Source organism: Rhinopithecus roxellana, chromosome 19 (genome assembly GCF_007565055.1).
Source record: "Rhinopithecus roxellana isolate Shanxi Qingling chromosome 19, ASM756505v1, whole genome shotgun sequence".
Lineage (NCBI taxonomy): Eukaryota > Metazoa > Chordata > Mammalia > Primates > Cercopithecidae > Rhinopithecus > Rhinopithecus roxellana.
This window is the reverse complement of record NC_044567.1, coordinates 46,664,369-46,683,336: the sequence shown is the minus strand read 5'-3', so window position 1 is coordinate 46,683,336 and position 18,968 is coordinate 46,664,369. Positions and strand designations below refer to the sequence as shown.

At 35.1% G+C, this 18,968-nt stretch overlaps 1 protein-coding gene across 1 annotated transcript in view; it reads right to left on the bottom strand.

Moving 5' to 3' along the window:
• MYH8 (myosin heavy chain 8) overlaps positions 1-7,236 on the bottom strand; it is a 32,750-nt gene extending 25,514 nt beyond the window's left edge. The window contains exons 1-9 of the mRNA XM_010379591.2: positions 7,216-7,236; positions 6,968-7,011; positions 5,298-5,537; positions 4,170-4,313; positions 3,928-4,084; positions 751-778; positions 542-650; positions 362-454; positions 161-224 (exon numbers count right to left, since the gene is read on the bottom strand). Coding sequence (XP_010377893.1) covers positions 161-224; positions 362-454; positions 542-650; positions 751-778; positions 3,928-4,084; positions 4,170-4,313; positions 5,298-5,507 — 805 coding nt within the window. The 5' untranslated portion in view covers positions 5,508-5,537; positions 6,968-7,011; positions 7,216-7,236. The remainder of the gene's footprint in view (positions 1-160; positions 225-361; positions 455-541; positions 651-750; positions 779-3,927; positions 4,085-4,169; positions 4,314-5,297; positions 5,538-6,967; positions 7,012-7,215) is intronic.
• Between the last annotated feature and the right edge of the window lie 11,732 nt (positions 7,237-18,968).

Below are 18,968 nucleotides of genomic sequence, written 5' to 3'. Positions count from 1 at the left end.
CATTCAGTGGATTATGGGTAAGCCTGGCATTAGCTTGCAGGCAGTACTGGCAGCAGACTACCCTTTTAACAGGCTTCATGTGCAGCAAAGGTTGCAAAATATCCCTGCAAATGAAATCAGTTGTCTCTTTGTTTTGATTTTCAGTGGTCCTGTTACTCACATGTTTCTATATCAGCAGATGCCAGCTTCCCTGTAGTTCCAAAGTGGATTCTAATGAATTTACCCTTGAAAAGAATATTTAATATTAGAAAACTGAAACACACAGAGAGATGCAACTGAAATAGTAATTCAGTAATAATTCAGATGTGGCTACTCTGGAAGTTAGGGATGGAGTAGACCCCTCTGTGACCAAGAGACTCACAAAGCGAGAGGAGTTGTCATTCCTCACAGTTTTGGCATTGCCAAAGGCCTCCAGTAGGGGATTGGCGCTGATGATTTGATCTTCCAGAGTACCCTGCAAAGGAAGGAGCAGTTCTCACATCTGGAACTCCAGATATCTGAGAGCCTTGACAGAGTCTTTGACTCTGGCTACCAGACCTACCTGCATTTTGCCAGATTCATCCTTCTTCTTCTCTCCAGTAACTGCAATTGTTGCAAAGTATTGGATGACACGCTTGGTGTTCACAGTCTTTCCGGCACCAGATTCTCCGCTGTCAAATGGAAATCAGAGAAGAAATCAGAGAACTATGGCCTGCATTGTCAACATCTAAGACAATCCTTGCAAATCAGAGAAGAATAAAAATCACATACGTGATCAGGATGGACTGGTTCTCTCGATCTGTGAATGAATTCAAAATCATCAGTTAAAAAATGCATATTTGGGAGGAGGGAGGGATTGCATTGGAGAGTTATACATGATATAAATGATGAATTGATGGGTGCTGACGAGTTGATGGGTGCAGCACACCAACATGGCATAAGTATACATATGTAACAAACCTGCACGTTATGCACATGTACCCTAGAACTTAAAGTATAATAAAAAAAAAATTAATAAAAATAAATAAATAAATAAAAAATGCATATTTAATATGAAGATTATTGAATCAGTTCAGATCAAACACAGCTTGTTCTTTGTAACTTTTTGAAAATGTCAACTTTGGTTTTGGTTTTGTGTTTATCCTCCAAAATAGCCATTTGCTTCTCACTGTAAAATTTGTGAAAATGAGAGCAAGGAATCGTCTATTCCTATTTGTATTTGTTAATTTTTAATTGTGGTAAGATACACATAACATAAAATTTACCATTAACCATTTTTAAGTGTAGAGATCACTGGCAGTAAATACATTCGTAAAGTTGTACAATCATCACCACACTTCATCTCCATAACTCTTTTCATCTTGTCAAACTGAAACTCTGTGTCCTTAACCTCTTAACTCCCCATCTCCTACTCCTCCCATTCCCTGGCACCCACCGTTCTACTTTCTGCCTCTGTGAATTTGACTACTCTAGGTACCTCATATAAGAGGAATCATAGAGTATTTGTCTTTTTTGTGACTGGCTTCTTTCACTCAGCATGATGCCCTCAAGGTTCGTTCATATTTTAGCATATGTCCGAATTGCCTTCCTTTTAGAGGCAGGATATCTTCTTGCGTGTATATACCACATTTTGCGTATCCGTCCGTCTGTCGATGGATACTTGGGTGGCTTCCATGTTTTTGCTATTGTAAATAATGCTGCTATTAACATAGTTGTACAAATGTCTCTTCCAGACCCTGCTTCCAGTTCTTTTGGGTATATACTCAGAAGTGGAATTGCTAGATCATACTGTAATTCTATTTCTAATTTGTTGAGGAACTACCATACTGTTTCCACAGTGGCTGAATCATTTTACATAATCACTAACAGTGTACAAGAGTTCTAATTTCTCCAGTTCTTGTCAAAACTTGTTATTTTCTGATTTTTTGATAGTAAACATCCTAATGAGTGTAAGGTACATATTTGATTAATTTTTAAAACATTTATTACAGAAAATTCAAACATATACAGAAGTAGAGACAATAATATAATGAATCCCCATGTGCCCATCATACAGATGCAATGGTTATTAACATTTGGCCAATTTTATATCATCTATACGCCATCCCAGTCTCACTGAATTATTTTAAAGAAAATCCCAGACATCTTATAATTTTATTTATAAATACTGCAATTAGAATTACAGAATTTTGAAGTCATAAAAGATCTTAGAAATTGCTTAGGCCAACCCTTACATTTGAGGGATAAAAAACTGAGACCGATAAAGGAGGAAGTGACTTTTCTAATATTAAGTATATAGCTACTTAAGGTCAAAGATATCCTCCTGGCCTCTTCCCAGCTTTTGATGTCACTCATTTGACTTCTGGCAATACTAAATAAGGAAGGGGTCTGGAATTGTGAATATTTGTGTTCATCTGCTTTTATTTTCCTTTTAATCTTATATGCATTTCTAAATAATAAAAACAAATGTCACTGATTATGTGACTGATACGTTGTATTTATATCAATTTGCTGAATTGTTAAATCTCTAATTCTATAGTGTTAGATTATAGATTTTAGAGAATTCTAAAACCTAAAAATCTATTCAGGGAAAATAGATACAAATCTGGATGTTATTTCGATGTAGATATAGACATAGACTTCAGAAAACTTTAGCCTTCTCTTCAGGGAAGTTGATGCAGATTTTGCATCCTAGTCAGATAGATTTGTTTTCTAGTATAAGCAAAACCGTGGAAGATTATATCACGTCTAGTGGGAGCACAGATAAGAAAACAATGTTCGGGTCTCTTGGCAATGCTAAAATAACATTCACCAGCTCAAATGCTGGAGTGCTGCACCATTTTGTACTAAAATCATGTTTGGGAGCCATAAGTAACCTTCAGTTTGGAGCAGCCCCAAACCAAACCATTTGGAGCAGAGAGCTTGCTGGGTGGGAGGGCAGGGGTGGTGTACATAGCTGTGTAAATGCAGCTGCTGAGTATTAAAACCTCTGAAATGAGCCAGCGTTTGGATGATTTCTGGGAGGTAGTTAGCTTCTGTTGACAACCAAAGAACAGTTTACTGGCATAGAATCCTTGTAGAATCTGTTGGCCAATTTGTAATGGGAGATTCCTATTTTATCCCTTCCTCTTTTTTCTCCCCCTTGAAAAGACAATTTAAAAACAAGTGCAAAAAAACAAACCAAAAAGAAAGCAAAAACACCTTAGTTTCTAAAATTCCATGGAACAACAGGAAACTCAGGAATATAAACTATTTCCAAAGGCAGTGCATTTGCTGTATGAAGATAAAAGGTTTTAATGCTGTATTTGGGCCTATAATGCATATCAAAGCTGGTTGTTTATACCTTGATAAGGCAGGAATAACAGGCTTTGATACAATTTAAAAATTTTTCTCAGAAAAGATTTTTTCCTTTCATTTTAATAGGAAAGTGCTTCAAATCTTTCGGAGGAAAATCATAGCTTTCTTTACTCATGTTCTACCCTTAAAGGCTGGCAATATTAGCTGTGTCATTCAAAAATAAATGTAAGAATTCACAAAGTTTTCCAGCTGTGGCTGATAACTCTTTTCGTTGATTGCTGTGAACCTGGGTATTTTTAAAAAGTCTATTTGAACATTATTTTCTATCCAAATTGGAAAGTAAAAAAATATGGAAAACAATGAATATGTTTACAGTGGTCTAGTAATTGTTTCAGCTAGCCTTCCACTTAACTATCTGTGTTAGCTTGGGAAGGACAGTGAATTCAGTGAGCTTCACTTTACTCATCTGCAAAATGGAGGTAGCTGCTGGGAAGAGCATAAGATGTCACGGCTGTGAAAGTTTTTTGAAAACAGTGAAGCCCCATGTGGCTAGAATGTATTATTATTATATAATGAGGCTCGGAAGAGGTCTGTCTGTTCCGCAAAGATTCTATTTACACATTTCTGTAAATAGATGCCTCTCTCACTCACCAGTCAACATGAACTGATAGGCATTGTCAGAGATGGAGAAGATGTGGGGCGGGGCCTCCTGGCGCTTTTTGCCTCTGTAGGCAGCCACCACCTCTGGCTTGTACACCGGCAGCCACTTGTAGGGGTTGACGGTGACACAGAAGAGGCCTGAGTAGGTCTGTGAAGATCAGAACATTTATCATTTGGATCTTGTTTTTACTCAGAGAGAGACATGAAATAAAAAGGTATTTACAGACACTCACGTAGATCATCCAGGCTGCGTAGCGCTCTTTGAGGTTGTATAGCACTCCAGGCTCGTGTAGGTGAGTCATCATGGCCATGTCCTCAATTTTGTCATATTTTGGAGGGTTCATAGGGAAGACTTGGTCTTCCCTGACAGTTAGAGTCTGGGGAGTAAGCAAGAAACCAGTTCGTTTTTGTTTGTTTGTTTGAGATAGAGATTTGCTCTTGTTGCCCAGGCTGGAGTGCAGTGGCGCAATCTCAGCTCACTGCAACCTCCGCTTTCCTGGTTCAAGCGATTCTCCTGCCTCAGCCTCCCGAGTAGCTGGGATTGCAAGCGCCCACCACCATGCCCAGCTAATTTTAGTATTTTTAGTAGAGACAGGGTTTCGCCATGTTGGCCAGGCTGGTCTCAAACTCCTGATCTCAGGTGATCCACCCGCCTCAGCCTCCCAAAGTGCTGGGATTACAGGCATGCGCCACTGCCCCTGGCTGAGACTAATTTGTTTTGATAGTTGGAGGTAGGGTTTATGTTTGCCTGTGTATTTTGGTGTAAAACTATAATCGCACATACTTCTCATTATTTTATTTAATGTCCTCTTAAAAAGGCATGAAATATATTCATTTCAGAGCTTCAGTGTTAAGAAAACCTGTTTCCTATGATGAGCTAGGACACTATCTTTTTAAAAGATTTTTTCCTCCCACATTCTCTTATCCCAGATTTATCAGTTTGTATCCTTTTATTATTTTAATAGGCTAAATTTTTATTGTTTTTCTTTCATTCATTAAGAAACTTCGTTTTCTGGAAGTAATGGGGATATTAATACATTATTTAACTAAGTAAATATTTAACTTCTGATAGAAGGAGCTTGTTTTCATTTCTCTCACGTTTGGAGATTCAGACTAGGAAGTGGGGAATTGAAGGGAGATAGTGAAGGCCATACATAGTGGGGTGAGGTCCTGTGCGAAGTTGGGAAGGGAAGACATGAAGTTATTGCTGTGAATTCCTTTTGCCTTCTGCATCTGATGTCTCCACACTGACTAGAAGGGTGTTTGCATTGGCAACAGGCTTGGAGATTCCCAGGAAGTTAGGCTTCAACTTTTGAACCAAGAAATAAAATGGGGAGTATTTTCTCCCTGTTTTCACTTACTGCTCCACCTTCAGTCTTGACAGTTACTCTCCCTCCTTCTTTGCTCTGTATAGCACTCTTCACATAGGATTCCTTGGGCTCCGCCACAAAGACAGATGTTTTAGCATCAAACGGCTTGTTTTGGGCCTCAATCCGCTCCTTTTCCGATTTTCGAAGATAGGGAGCAGCTTCGCCAAAAACAGCCATCTCAGCATCCGAGCTCGCACTCATGGCTGCGATTTATTCAGCAAAGGATTCTGCCTAGGGAGGAAAGAAACGGGAGAGAGAGAAATAAAAAGCAGAAGTCACAAATGTGAGTTAGGCTTTGAAATGAAAGACATGTTGAACATAGCCTGTGCTGTAACTGTTCCTCCAAACTGGCACTCCCCAGTGTTCTAACACAGTCTAAAGGACAAGTTTGGAGTCAGACTGTAATTTGAGATTTCATTTTTAGGACTGTGAGTTTCCTTTCCAGATCACATATCTTGATCCTCAGGGATAGGGTACCTACAACTGAATTAGAGTGAAACCTCTGCAGCTAAAACTATTGATGGATTGTTTTGTAGCAACTGTCATTATTTAATTCCTTCTCTTTCTGCATAGTGGTTGTCTATGCCATATGCCAGGACAATCACACAGTGAGAAAAGAAAGTTTGTCTTGTTCAAATGAAGGTTGATGTTTTCAAAGCTATCAAAAAACCTTTGCCTTTTAAGATGACCGTTTTCTCTCATAAAGCAAATAATTATTTTTAACATCTTTATGTTGATATTTGGTGGTGTATCTCTCAGTGGATTGTTAGAAGAACGTAATACATTCTAGTACTCCGAATTTTTTGTCGTTTGGCTTGTTCCCAACAGACTTAGCATTGCCTTGATTCCAAAATCTTTTTTGACATGAGAGATTGCAGCTGTCAGTTAACAGATCTAACCACAGAAGAATGAGAGCTTCAGCACAAAGGCCCTTCTTCCCACATAAATTCCATGGGGTTCTTTTCTTTCCACCCAGAAAACAGAAAAAAATTTAAGAGTACATCACATGCATGTAAGCCATTGTCTTCTGATTAATAGATAGGCCTCTGCTATGTGGACATGTTAGATTGGTTGAGTTTTTCCTTTATTTTCAATTACTAAGTTACTTAGGGAAGGGCAGGATCCGTCTTAAATTAGTTATGGAATTTAGTCACGGTATTACACCCCATGGATGTAACACTTGAGACCTTTTCCGTAAATAATAATAAGTCTTTCTAACAACAAATAGTGAATCATCAAAGGTAGCTAAAATATAATGGTTTTAACAATGGTGTTTGTGTTTATATTTTTAGGTAAGAATCTTTCTGGGGTCTTCAAAAGTGTCTATAAAATGTCTTAAGTGTTCAATGCTTTGCCATAGAAGAAGACTGGCGTGGACTAGTCTATTGCCACTGGACAGTTCTAAGCACAGCTGAGAACTCCCTGTCAAAGCGAATTCTGTTCTAAACGGTCTTTTAATCTTAGAACTCAAATGAAGATAGTCTCTGAGAACAAGACATTATGAAAAAGTTATTTTCTAGCATTTATAAACACTCATTCAGAAACACTCTTTCCTGATATAACTGCAAAAACATGGAAATGGTGTATAATTAAGGATTGTTCACAGCTTCATTAGACTATATCCCCTCTGTCATCAATAAATTAATAAAGCCAAGTCTTACCTCTGGAGTTCCAGATGAAAATGCAATTTCAGAAGTGTTCCACACTGTAAAACAACAAGCTTCTTGTTAGTGATGCTCCGAAATTCCAGTACTATAGTTACAAAATTGAAGTTTCCCTACCCTAAAGCTTGGTTCTATGAAGATAGAAGTTAAGACGGAGAGAGCAGTTTAATGCTCACAAAAAGCTACGAGGTCAGCCCTTTTGCCCCACCTGGGGTTTTTGGAGTTCCAAGGCCCTCATCACTTACCTCTGGGTTCTTGGTGGAGATAAGGCACAAGGATCAGTCCTGCTTATATAGGAACTAATGTGCTGATGCTGCAACAACCTCCTCTTTGTTAGGGCAAGACATTTGGCAACATAGTTTGTAGTGACATTTGTCATGTTTGGATATAATTAGAAGTATTCATATCATTTTGAGTATGCAAACCAATCTCCTATAAATAATTTGACAGAGACCAATCTGCCGGTAGAGAGTGCTTTCTAGTGTGCTGGGAAGGGAATCTTTGACAGTGCCTGATGGGGCCTCACAGTAAGTTCTTAAGAGCTATATTCAATTTGGCAAACTCTTTCACGCACGCCTGTGGTAGCCAAATGATCAGATACCCGGGACACACGGCTGTCAGGGCCTTAAGCACGTTTCCTTATTTGTTACCACAGGAACCCCCCACTGCATTCCCTTGGGCCACTGCAGACACTCACTCTTGGAGTCCAGGCTTAGACAGCAGAGATTCCACATTGAGTCTCCACCATTGGGCCAGTGCCCACTCGTCTAACCTTGAAAAATATTATTAGTAGAAAATAATATGTGTTTATCACAGAAAAAATACAGGTAAGTAAAAAAAGTCTCTGTAATCTCTAATGCAGAAATAAGATAGAGGCATATAAGTGGGATCATATTATACATGCATATATAGTACATGTATGCCTTGTAATCTGCTTTAACAATTAACGTATCATACCACTAATGTAATTTATACCCTATTCTTTAAATAAATTATGATTTTTAAAAAATTAAACTCCTATTTTTTAAGGTCAGATATATTGAGGTATAATTTACATAGAGTCAAATTCACCCTTTTAAAGTGACAGTTTTATGAGGTTTTTTTGCTTGTATTTTTAAAATTTTTTTAACTTTATAACAAAATTTACTTCTTTTGTTGTATGATTCTATGAGTTTTTATATGTGTATTGATCCATGTAGCCACTACCACAGATAGGATGCAGAACAATTCCAGGCCTATGAGTTTGATAAATATATGCAGTTGCATAAACTCTTACACTGTAATTACATAAAAATTAAAGCCTTAGGGATTAGGCTAAATTTTCCCTTTGATGAACATTCACAATGCTGGTACCTCCCTTTTCTCCCAAGGTAACTATGGATACTCGTTTGGTTTGTAATATTGTAGACCTTTTCTGGACATTTACATATGTATTTTCTGGGAAAATATAAATTAGTAAAACTGGTCTAAGGAAATTGGCCCATAGAAAATTTATAATACATAATATCGATGTTTAAAATATAGATAGTATTATAGTTTGTTTATTTACAAACTTGCTTTTTTCATTCTACACTCTTGGATCATTTGCCATGTTAGTACATAAATAATAATATGAAAAAATTTCAAACATATACAAAAATAGAAAGGGTAGCATAATAAACCTAGTATACTCATCATCCAGCACTGATAATTATCAGTTCATGGTCAATCTTGTTTCATACATATTCTCACCATTCCCTCTATTGCTGGATTATTTTGATATTACTCATTTTTAAATTTCTGTGTAAAATTCCATAGGTTTAAGATTGCAATAATTTCTTTTTTTTATACAAGTTGTAAAAAGTTTCTCCTGATTTAATAATAATCTTTACTGTGGGATCTCAGTCTTCTAGAGGTTTTACATCTTTAGGTAGTCAAAGTTATAAAAAATTTTCTTTTATATTTTTGGTTTTTTGTGTATATTGTATAAGAAAAACTTTCTCTAACACAAGAACTCAGAGTCATACATGTATTCTTCTGTATTTTCAATCTAATACTTAAAAAATAGTGAGAGTTGTAATCCTGTATTTTCAATCTATTGCTTAAAAAAATTGTGAGATTTGTAATCCAGCTGTATGTGTTTGTGTGTATGTAATCTGTTTCTGGATTCCATATTTTGTACCGTATTTCTATGCCAATAGCATAGGTTTGGATGATCAGTAGGGCCAATTTTCCCTAATTATTCAAAGTTGTCCTGTTAATGTTTACCTTCTATTATATGAGTTTTAGAATCATGTTCTCCAGGTTATGTGGAGAATTCTATTGGGATTTTGATTTCGATTAAATTGATATAATAGATTGATTTGATAAGAATTGATACCTTTACAAAAGTGAGTCTTTCAATTTATAAGTATGATATATTTTCCTGTTTATTCCAAGTCCTTTTAAAAAATGTTTTTTAGTCATTTTTAAAAGTTTTTTCCATAAAGATCTTATATTCCTTGTTAGGTTTATTCCTACAAATTTTATAGTTTTTTGTTGATATGATGAGTGGGATTATTTTTTCTATTACACTTTCTACTTGGTTACTACTGGCATGTGGCAGGCAAGTTTGCATAATCAGAGCTGCACTTTTGTTTGTGGCAGTAGTATGCCAAACTACATATTATTCAGACTCTCAGCATAGAGTAACCATATGACACTGTTTTGGTTAATGAAATGCAAGCAGAAGCTGCTGGGTGGAGCTCCCAGAAAAGCTCTTTTCTAAAAGAGGGTAGACTTTGCTCATACTACCTTTTTCTTTCTCTATCTTTCGCCTACATAGAACACAGATGTAATGGTTAGAACTATATAGCCTTAAAAGAAAGATCAAGAGATTTTTGGAGACCTTAGCCTTGACACCTGTGAGCTGAATTTCATTGTGTGAAGAAAAAAGTAAAGCACTAATTTTTTGAGGCATTGTTGACTTGGGTTTTTTTGTTACATATGAACACATTCCCTAACAGATAGTTACTGACTTTTCTGTGTTAACTTTTATCTGGCTCTCTTGCTGAACTCTCTTATCACTTCTAATAATTTATTTGATGCTCTTGGATTTTCAATGTGTCATAAGCAAATAATCACAATTTTGCCATCTTCTTTCTCTTGTCACTTATATGTTATTTTGTTTCCCTTCTCTCTCTCCTCTCTCTCTCAATCTTTTTTTTTTTTTTTTTTTTTTTTTTTTTTTGAGATGGAGCCTCGCTCTGTCACCCAGGCTGGAGTGCAGTGGTGCTATCTTGGCTCACTGCAAGCTCCGCCTCCCGGGTTCACTCCATTCTCCTGCCTCAACCTCTCGAGTAGCTGGGACTACAGGCACCCGCCACCATGCCTGGCTAATTTTTTGTATGTTTAGTAGAAATGGGGTTTCACCATGTTAGCCAGGATGATCTCCATCTCCTGACCTCATGATTGCCTCGGCCTCCCAAAATGCTGGGATTACAAGTGTGAGCCACTGCGCCCGGCCTTTTTCCCTTCTCTTATTGCATTGTCTATGACATTTAGGACAGTGTTGAATAGTATTAATATAGTATTACTACTGAGATACTTGTGTACACATCCTGTGCAAGATAAGGGCATCCTTATCTTGTTCTTGACTTTTATTGGATTGCATCTGATGTTTCACCAACCATATTTACTGTATACTTTTGCTTTGTATCTAGTTTGCTAATCATTTTGACCATAAAAATGAGTTAAATAATTCTATTTCTAGGTATATGCCCGAGAGAATTGAAAACATGTTTATATAAAAACTTGTACGTAAAGTTCATAGCAACATTATCTATACTAGCCAAAAAGTGAGAACAATCAGCTGTCCATCAGGCAACAGGTAGATAAGGAAATCCTGTTTGTCCTACAATGGAATTTATTAATACAATGAAAAATTATTCAGCCATAAGAAGGAATGAAGTTAGATCCTACCGTATGGGTGAACCTCAAAAATATTATGCTAAGTGAAAGAAGCCTGACACAAAGGGCCCATATTTGATGATTGTGTAGATCTAAAATGCCCAGAATAGGCAAATCCATAGAGAAAGAAAATGGATTAGTGATTGCCAGAGGATGTGGAGAGAAGAGAGGTTGGGGAGAGACTGAAAATGGACATGGAGTTTCTTTTTGGGGTGATGAAAACATTCTGGAATTAATGGTGATGGTTGCATAACTTTGTGAATCTAATAGAAACCACTGAATTATACACTTTAAATTGTGAATTTTGTGATATGTGAATTACGTCTACAAATAATAGATTGGATTTTACCAATTTTTAAATATTTGTTGAGATTACTGTTTTTCTCCCCTAAACTATCCATGGAGCAAATTATATGGTAGCCTTTTCTCACCTTACCACCCTAGAATTCATGAAATAAAGGCTATTGATATAATATTGTTTAATTCCCTGCTGCTTTCAGCTTTCTAATTTTTTATTGGAATTTTCACATCTGAGTTCATATATGACGAGGTCAAAGTTTTCTTGTGCTATCATTTTCTTGTTTTGATATTAGGATCGTATTAGTCTTGTAAAATAAACTGAGTACCTTCCCATTTGTTTGTGTTTTCTATAACATTGCGTTTGAGATGTGAATTATCTGTTCCATGATGGTTTGATAGAGTTCTGCCATGGAATTCTTTTGACCTCTAGCCTTTGTGGAATATAATTTTTTTACTCTTATTGAGTCTTTTTATGATTATTGATTAATCTTTGTAGAGTTTCTACTTGTCTTTTGGCCCATTTGGATAATTATATTTTCCTAGAAAATTACTTATTTTGTGTGAGTTTTTATATTTTTGGATCTTTTCTGTGCATATCTCTTTATAATAAAAAAAAACTCAGTTTAGTCATCTATTTCATTTTATTATTTATATTAATTTTGTCCTTATTTTAAATCATATTTGCCAAAGTTTTATCTTTTTCACTTAGTTTTACTGAATAGCTTTTATTTTCTAATTTATTATTTTCTGCTTTTAGTTTTATCAATGCTTTATTTCCTTATATTCATTTTGGTTCTCATTTCAACTCCCAAATTATTTAAAGCATTTTGTCTTTTAAACTTCCGGATGTATAAATTTGGGTGTTGGGCAGACGGATTTCATCTAGCTATTAATTATTTTTGTCTTTTGTGAGTGTGTGTGGTTGTGGTGTGTTCACATCCTAGTACGCCCAATGGGAATGAGGGTTGTGGTTCCTGTGATTGTGTTTGTGTGTGTGGATGTAAGTAATAAAACAATTCAAATAGTATCCAATACCCCACAAAACTCACATGATCTTCTGTATTATATCTCATATCTTCCTTCCTTCAAAGGTTACTATGAATTTATTTTTATGATAATTATCCACATTTTTTAATGTTTTAAAATTTGTATATGCATTGCTAGTTTAGTTTGGCTGGTTTTGAACTTCATGTGAATACAGCTGAATTTATTCTGTAGTATCTATATTACTTCTTTTGCCCAAAATTATTGTTGTGAGATTTTTCCATGAAGTTGCATGTAACTGTGTTTTATATTCATTGTGTACAGTATTATGTTGTATGATAATGTGATAATTTATTTATTCATTCTACTGCAGACAAATTTTTGGGTTGTTCCAGGTTTTTAGCTATAGTTTATTGATCAATTGATTGATTGCATGATGAATAGTGACTGTCACTTGTCTGATATCTCATTGTAGAGTTAGTTGACATTTCTTTTGTGGCTTTGTTCATAGATCAGGATTTTGTTTTTTTTTAAACATCTTTAGGTAGAATTTTATATACCTTAAATGTCATCCATTTTAAGTGTACAGTTCAATGGATTTTAGTAAACTTATATAGTTGTGCAGTCATCACCACAATCTAGTTTTAGAATACTTTCATCAATCCAAAAAGTTTCCTTTTGCCCATTTGCTGTTAATTCCCATTCAACCCCAAATCCTGGGGAACCACTGATCTGCTTTTTGTCTCTATAATTTTGCCTTTTTTAGAAATTGTGTAGAAATGGAATCCTATAATAGGCAATTTTTTATGTCTGACTTCTTTCCCTTAGCATTTTCATTTCAACTCCCAAATTGCTTTGTTTTTTAAACTTCCAGGTGTAGAAAGTTGGGTGTTGGGGTGGCAGATTTTATCTTTTTATCTTTTGTGAGTGTGTTTGGTTGTTGTGTGTTCATATCCTAGTAGGAAATTCCATTTTTTGAATTTCATCTATGTTGTTTTATGTATCAGTAATTCATTTCTTTTTATGAATGTGTATGTGGTAGTCCATTGTATAGAAGTACCATATTTTGTTTATCCATTCACCAGTTGATGGACATTTGAATTCTTCCTAGTTTTTGGCTTTTATGAATAATGTTGTTATTAACATTCCACATAAGTTGTGGTTTAGTTGGTTTGTTTTTATTGATTTGTTTTCCAGGAATGGATGTTGGATATTATAAAAAATGGCCAGACTGGAAAGTAGCAGACAAAAGGTATTGCATCTATTCTGGATGGAGAATTGTAGCAGTGGAGTTCTAAGCAAAAGAAAGCAAGTTTCCAGGAATAAAAAGCTTTTACCACACAATGAATTAACAAGCCATCGTACCTGACATCAAAACATGTTTTAAAAATATGAGATTAAAACAATATATAATTAATGTAGATAAGTATAACAGTAGAACATAATATAGTCTAGAAATGGTCTCTTATATGTATAGCAAGTTAGTATAGGATAAAGGTGCATTTCTGATTCACTAGAGGAAAGGAAGAACAATTCAGTGAGTTAAAATGGAGACTTACCATTTGAAAAAAAGTTAAACTACTTCCTTGGCAGACACCATTTATAAAAATAAGTTCTAGATGAATTAACATCTTAGGTGTAAAAACAAAGAAGTATTGAAGAAATTGTAGGATAATATATTGATACTGTCAGAGTAGGGGGAGATCTTTAATGAGGCAAAAAGATCAGACATTTGACGACATCAAAATTTAAAACTTCTCAATGATTAAAAAAATCTACACAAACAAATTGGAAGACAAGTGGCAGGCTTGGATAAACTATTAGCAACTTAAATAACAAAGAAGTTATATTTGGCAAACACACAGACACACACACACACACACACACACACACACACACACACACACACACATCTACTTCAAATAGAAAAGAAAGGGAGATACAAGCAAGTAGAAAAAAACAAATAGCCAAAAAATAGAAATAGACAATTTATGGAAGATGTAGTACATATGGCTAATAAACATGAAAACATGCTCAATCTCAAGAGGTACAAAATAAAATAACAAAGAGCTAGTATATTTTACCCATCAAGTTGACAAAAAAAAAAAAATGATGGGCCGGGCGCGGTGGCTCAAGCCTGTAATCCCAGCACTTTGGGAGGCCGAGACGGGCGGATCACGAGGTCAGGAGATCGAGACCATCCTGGCTAACACGGTGAAACCCCGTCTCTACTAAAAAATACAAAAAACTAGCCGGGCGAGGTGGCGGGCGCCTGTAGTCCCAGCTACTCGGGAGGCTGAGGCAGGAGAATGGCGTGAACCCGGGAGGCGGAGCTTGCAGTGAGCTGAGATCCGGCCACTGCACTCCAGCCCGGGCGACAGAGCGAGACTCCGTCTCAAAAAAAAAAAAAAAAAAAAAAAAAAAAAAAAAAAAAAAAATGATGGTATCAAATGGTGGCGTGGAGAGGTGAATGTTCTCATATGTTGTGAGTAAAGGTGTAAATTTCCAGGGCAATTTGTTGTACCTTTTGAAATTTAAAATTGCAGTGATTTCACTTCTCACTTTCTTTCCTACAGAAGCACAGTGAAATAGGACGGATGCTCAAGACTGTGCATTTAACATTTTTTCTAATAGCAAAATTTTGGAAACAACTGTCAATTCAGTTACTTTGTAATTTAATTATGTGGCCACCTGTTAAGTGGTGGTGCTCTGATGATGTGGTCAGTGGTTGAAACTTGAAACTCGCCTTAATCTGAGATTTGGATCAGCATAATGCATTTTCCACTGGTTCTCTTTGAGATATACTGAAAATTGAAAACCTTATTTAAAATAGCAATAAACAATGAAGTAAAGAGTTTTTGTAGGTAACATATATAAGAATACTAAACTGTGAGATATATTTTGCTAAAGCCTAATTATTGGTATATTTCATCCCTTCTATAATGTACAGTTATCTCTTCCACCATTCTTGTGTGACAACTCATTTATTTTAACTTAGAGTAAAGGCTCTTCCAAGGTCTGGCTTATATCCCTTGTCCTTGCTCTTCTGCTAGTATCCACTTACAGTTAAGCCCAGGGTGAACATTAAGTTACCGTATCTAATGACCCTTCTGCTCTAAGAGTCCTTGCCAGAAATTAGCTTACAATTCCTAAGATTCCCTCTGCCCTAAGAGTTCCTCTACTTTCTCTCTCCAGTGAATAAAAGCAGATGAATTACAGCCACTTTAAGACATCTCTACCTTTTCTAAAACTTTGTAATTATATTCTCTTCAACCCAAGGGAAAAACTGACCTTTCATATGACTCATGCCAAAGAGGAATGTTACTTAGATTCATCCACATTCTTGCATGTATCAGTAGTTCATTTCTTTTTATTGGTGAGTAGTATTCCATTGTGAGGATGTACCATATTTTATTCATCTGTTCTCTTGCTGGTATATATTTCTTATCTTTTTATAGACATATCTTTGATTTCTTTCAGTTAAATAGCAAGGAGTGAAATTGTTGGATCAAGAGGTAGGTGTCTAGCAACTATACTGTTTTAGATTCTGGCTAGTGATATATAAGCAATGTGGTTGCCCAGCACCATTAGTCTTTATAAATTTAGCCATTCTTGTTGGTTTGTAGTGGAATCTCTTTGTGGTTTTAAAATCCATGTCCCTAGGCCAATGATATTGAGCAACTTTTAGTTTTATTACTAGGCTTTCATGTATTCTCTTTATGAAATGTCTATCTTTTGCCCATTTTTGTTGGATTATTTTTTTTAAATATTGTTTTGTTTGTGTTCTTTATAAGTCATTTGTGCAGTATATGTATTGCATCTGTTTTTTCTAGTTGGTGACTTGCCTTTTGTGTTCTTAACACAAAATTGATGAGCAGTAGCTTTGACTTTGAAGAAGACCAGTTTATCATTTTTTCTTTTATATTTAGTGCTTGCTGTGTTCTGTTTAAAGAATTTTGCATGAGATTACAAAGATATTCTCCTATATTTTCTTCTAGGAGATGTATAATTTTAGGATTTACATTTAAATCTGTTGTTTACCTTGAATTAATTATTGTATATGAGTTATTATTTTTTCCATACAGATGTCTAATTGATCCATCATCATTTATTGCAGAGACTTTTCTTTCCACATTGAATTGCGTTAGCAACTTAGTAAAAAGTCCACTATATACATATTGGATCTATTTCCAGACTCTCCATTCTTCTCTATTCGTTCCATTCATGTATTTTTCTACCCTTACACTAATACCACACTATCTTAATTACTGTAGCTTTGTAATAAATTTTAAAGTCTGTTGGGTAAGTTCTCTAATTTTGTACCACTTATTTTTCAAGACTGCTTTGGCTACTGTAGGTACTTTATATTCTTATATGCATTTTAATATCAAATTGCCAACTTCTGAAAAATAAAGCTTGATAGGATTTTGATTAGGGTTACATTAAAACTGTAGATCAATTTGTGGAAAACTGACAGATTTACAATATTGAGTCTTCCAGTCCAAGAACATGGTGTCTCTCTCTCTGCTCTCTCTTTTAGTCCATTTTTTGACAGAAAGTGTTTACTGTTTTATTATTAAGCAAGATATCTTAGCTGTGCTTTATTTGTAGGTGCCTCTTACTAGATTGAGAAAGTTTTCTTTTATTGCTTGTTTGCTGAGAGGTTTTTTTTTTCATGGACGGGTATTGGATATTGTTAAATGCTTTACTGCATCTGTTGAGATAGCTATATGATTTTCTTTTTTATTCTGTGAATGTTATGAATTACCTGATTTTTGAATATTAAACCTACCTTGCATTCTTGTGATAAATTCTATTTGCTCATGATTTATTATTATTATTGTTAATATTGTTTTCATATATAGTCATTCACTGCATAATGACATTTTGGTTGACAACAGACTTCATATATGATGGTGGTCCCATAAGATTATAATACTGTATTTTTACTGTACCTTTTCTATATTTAGACATGTTTAGATATGCAAATACCTACCATTCTGCTACAGTTACCTACAGAATTCTGTACAGTAACACACTGTCCGGGTTTGTAGCCTAGGAGCAATAGGCTAGGTGTGTAGTCGGCCATACTGTCTAGGTTTGTGTAAATACACTCCGTGACATTTGTACAGTGAGGAAATTGTCTAACGATGCATATTTCAGAACATATCCCCATTGGTAAGCAACACATGACTGTATTGTTAGACATTGTTGGATTTGATTTGCCAAATTTTTGTTAAGGATTTTTGCGTCTATTAGGGATATTGGACTATAATTTTCTATGTTGTTTTTCTGTTCTCGATTTCATTAATTTCTCCTCTAGTCTCTATTATGTCCTTTCTTCTGCTTACCTTAGATTTCATTTGTTTTTCCCACCTGCTGTGCCTTAGGTGGAAAATTAGGTTATTATTTGAACTCTTTCTTTTCTCTTTATATAGGCATTTACAGCTATAAAGTTCTCTGTAATCACTGCTTTAGCGGCATCCCATATGTTTTTGTATATTGTATCTTCATATTCATTAATCTTGAAGTACTTTCTGGTTTCCCTTTTGATTTTTTCTTTGACACGTGATTATTTAGGAGTATGTTGTTTAATTTCCACATATCTGTGATTATCTCAAATTTTTTCCTAGTATTGATTTCTAACTTCATTCCATTGTGGTCAGAGAACATACTTTGTATCATGTCTATCCTTCTAAGTTTATTGAAGTTGGTTTTATAGCCTAGCATGTGGTCTGTCCTGGAGAATGTTACATTTGAACTTGAGAAGGATGTATATTCTGTTGTTACTGGGTGGCGTGTTCTATAGATATCTGTCAGGTCTATTTGGTTTATAGTGTTTTTCAAGTCTTCCTTTTTTTCTTATTGATCTTCATTAATTATTACATCCATTATTGAAAGTGGGGTATTGACATTTTCAATCATTATTGTGGAATTGTCAGTTTCTCCCTTTACTGCTGTCAGTTTTTGCTTCATGTGTTTTGGTGCCTCTGCTATTAGGTGCAAATATATGTGTAAGTGTAATGTCTTCCTGATGAGCTTATCCTTTTATTATTTTTTCATTATAGAATGTCTCTCTTTATCTCTTGTAAGTTTTTTTTAAGTCTATTTTGTCTCCTATCAGTATAGCCATTCCATTTTATTATGGTTCCTGTTTGCAAGACAATGTATTTTTCCATTTTTTTACTTATATTTGTGGCTTCTGTAGACAGCACATAGTTTGACTATATATTTTTATACAGTATGACAATCTCTGACTTTTGATTGGACTGCTTAATTCACATTCACATTGATTCACATTTAGTGCTTTATTGGTATAGTTGCAATTATTTCCTGTATGTCCCATGCCTTTTTTGTTCCTCTTTTCTGTCTTCCTGCTTCGTTTTGCATTGAATATTTTCTAATGCAGCATTTTAACTTTTTTAGTAATTCTCTCACTATATTTTTATTTTATTTTTAAATTTTTCTATAGAGATGGGTTCTCACTTTATTTCCTATGCTGGTCTTGAACTCCCGACTTTCAGCAACCCTCCCACTTTGGCCTTCTAACATGCTGGGATTACAGGCATAAGCCACCATGCCCACTCCTTTCACTATATTTTTAATAGATACCCTAGAGTTTACCATATACTGTAAACCTTAACTTAACAGAATGAGTTTCAGATTTATACTAGTTTTATTCTAGTGACATATAGAAAAGTTACTCCTCCATAACTCTATTCCATTTTTCCCCAGTTTTGACCTATTACTGTTCTCTATCGCTTTTTTTTTTTTTTTTTTTTTTTTT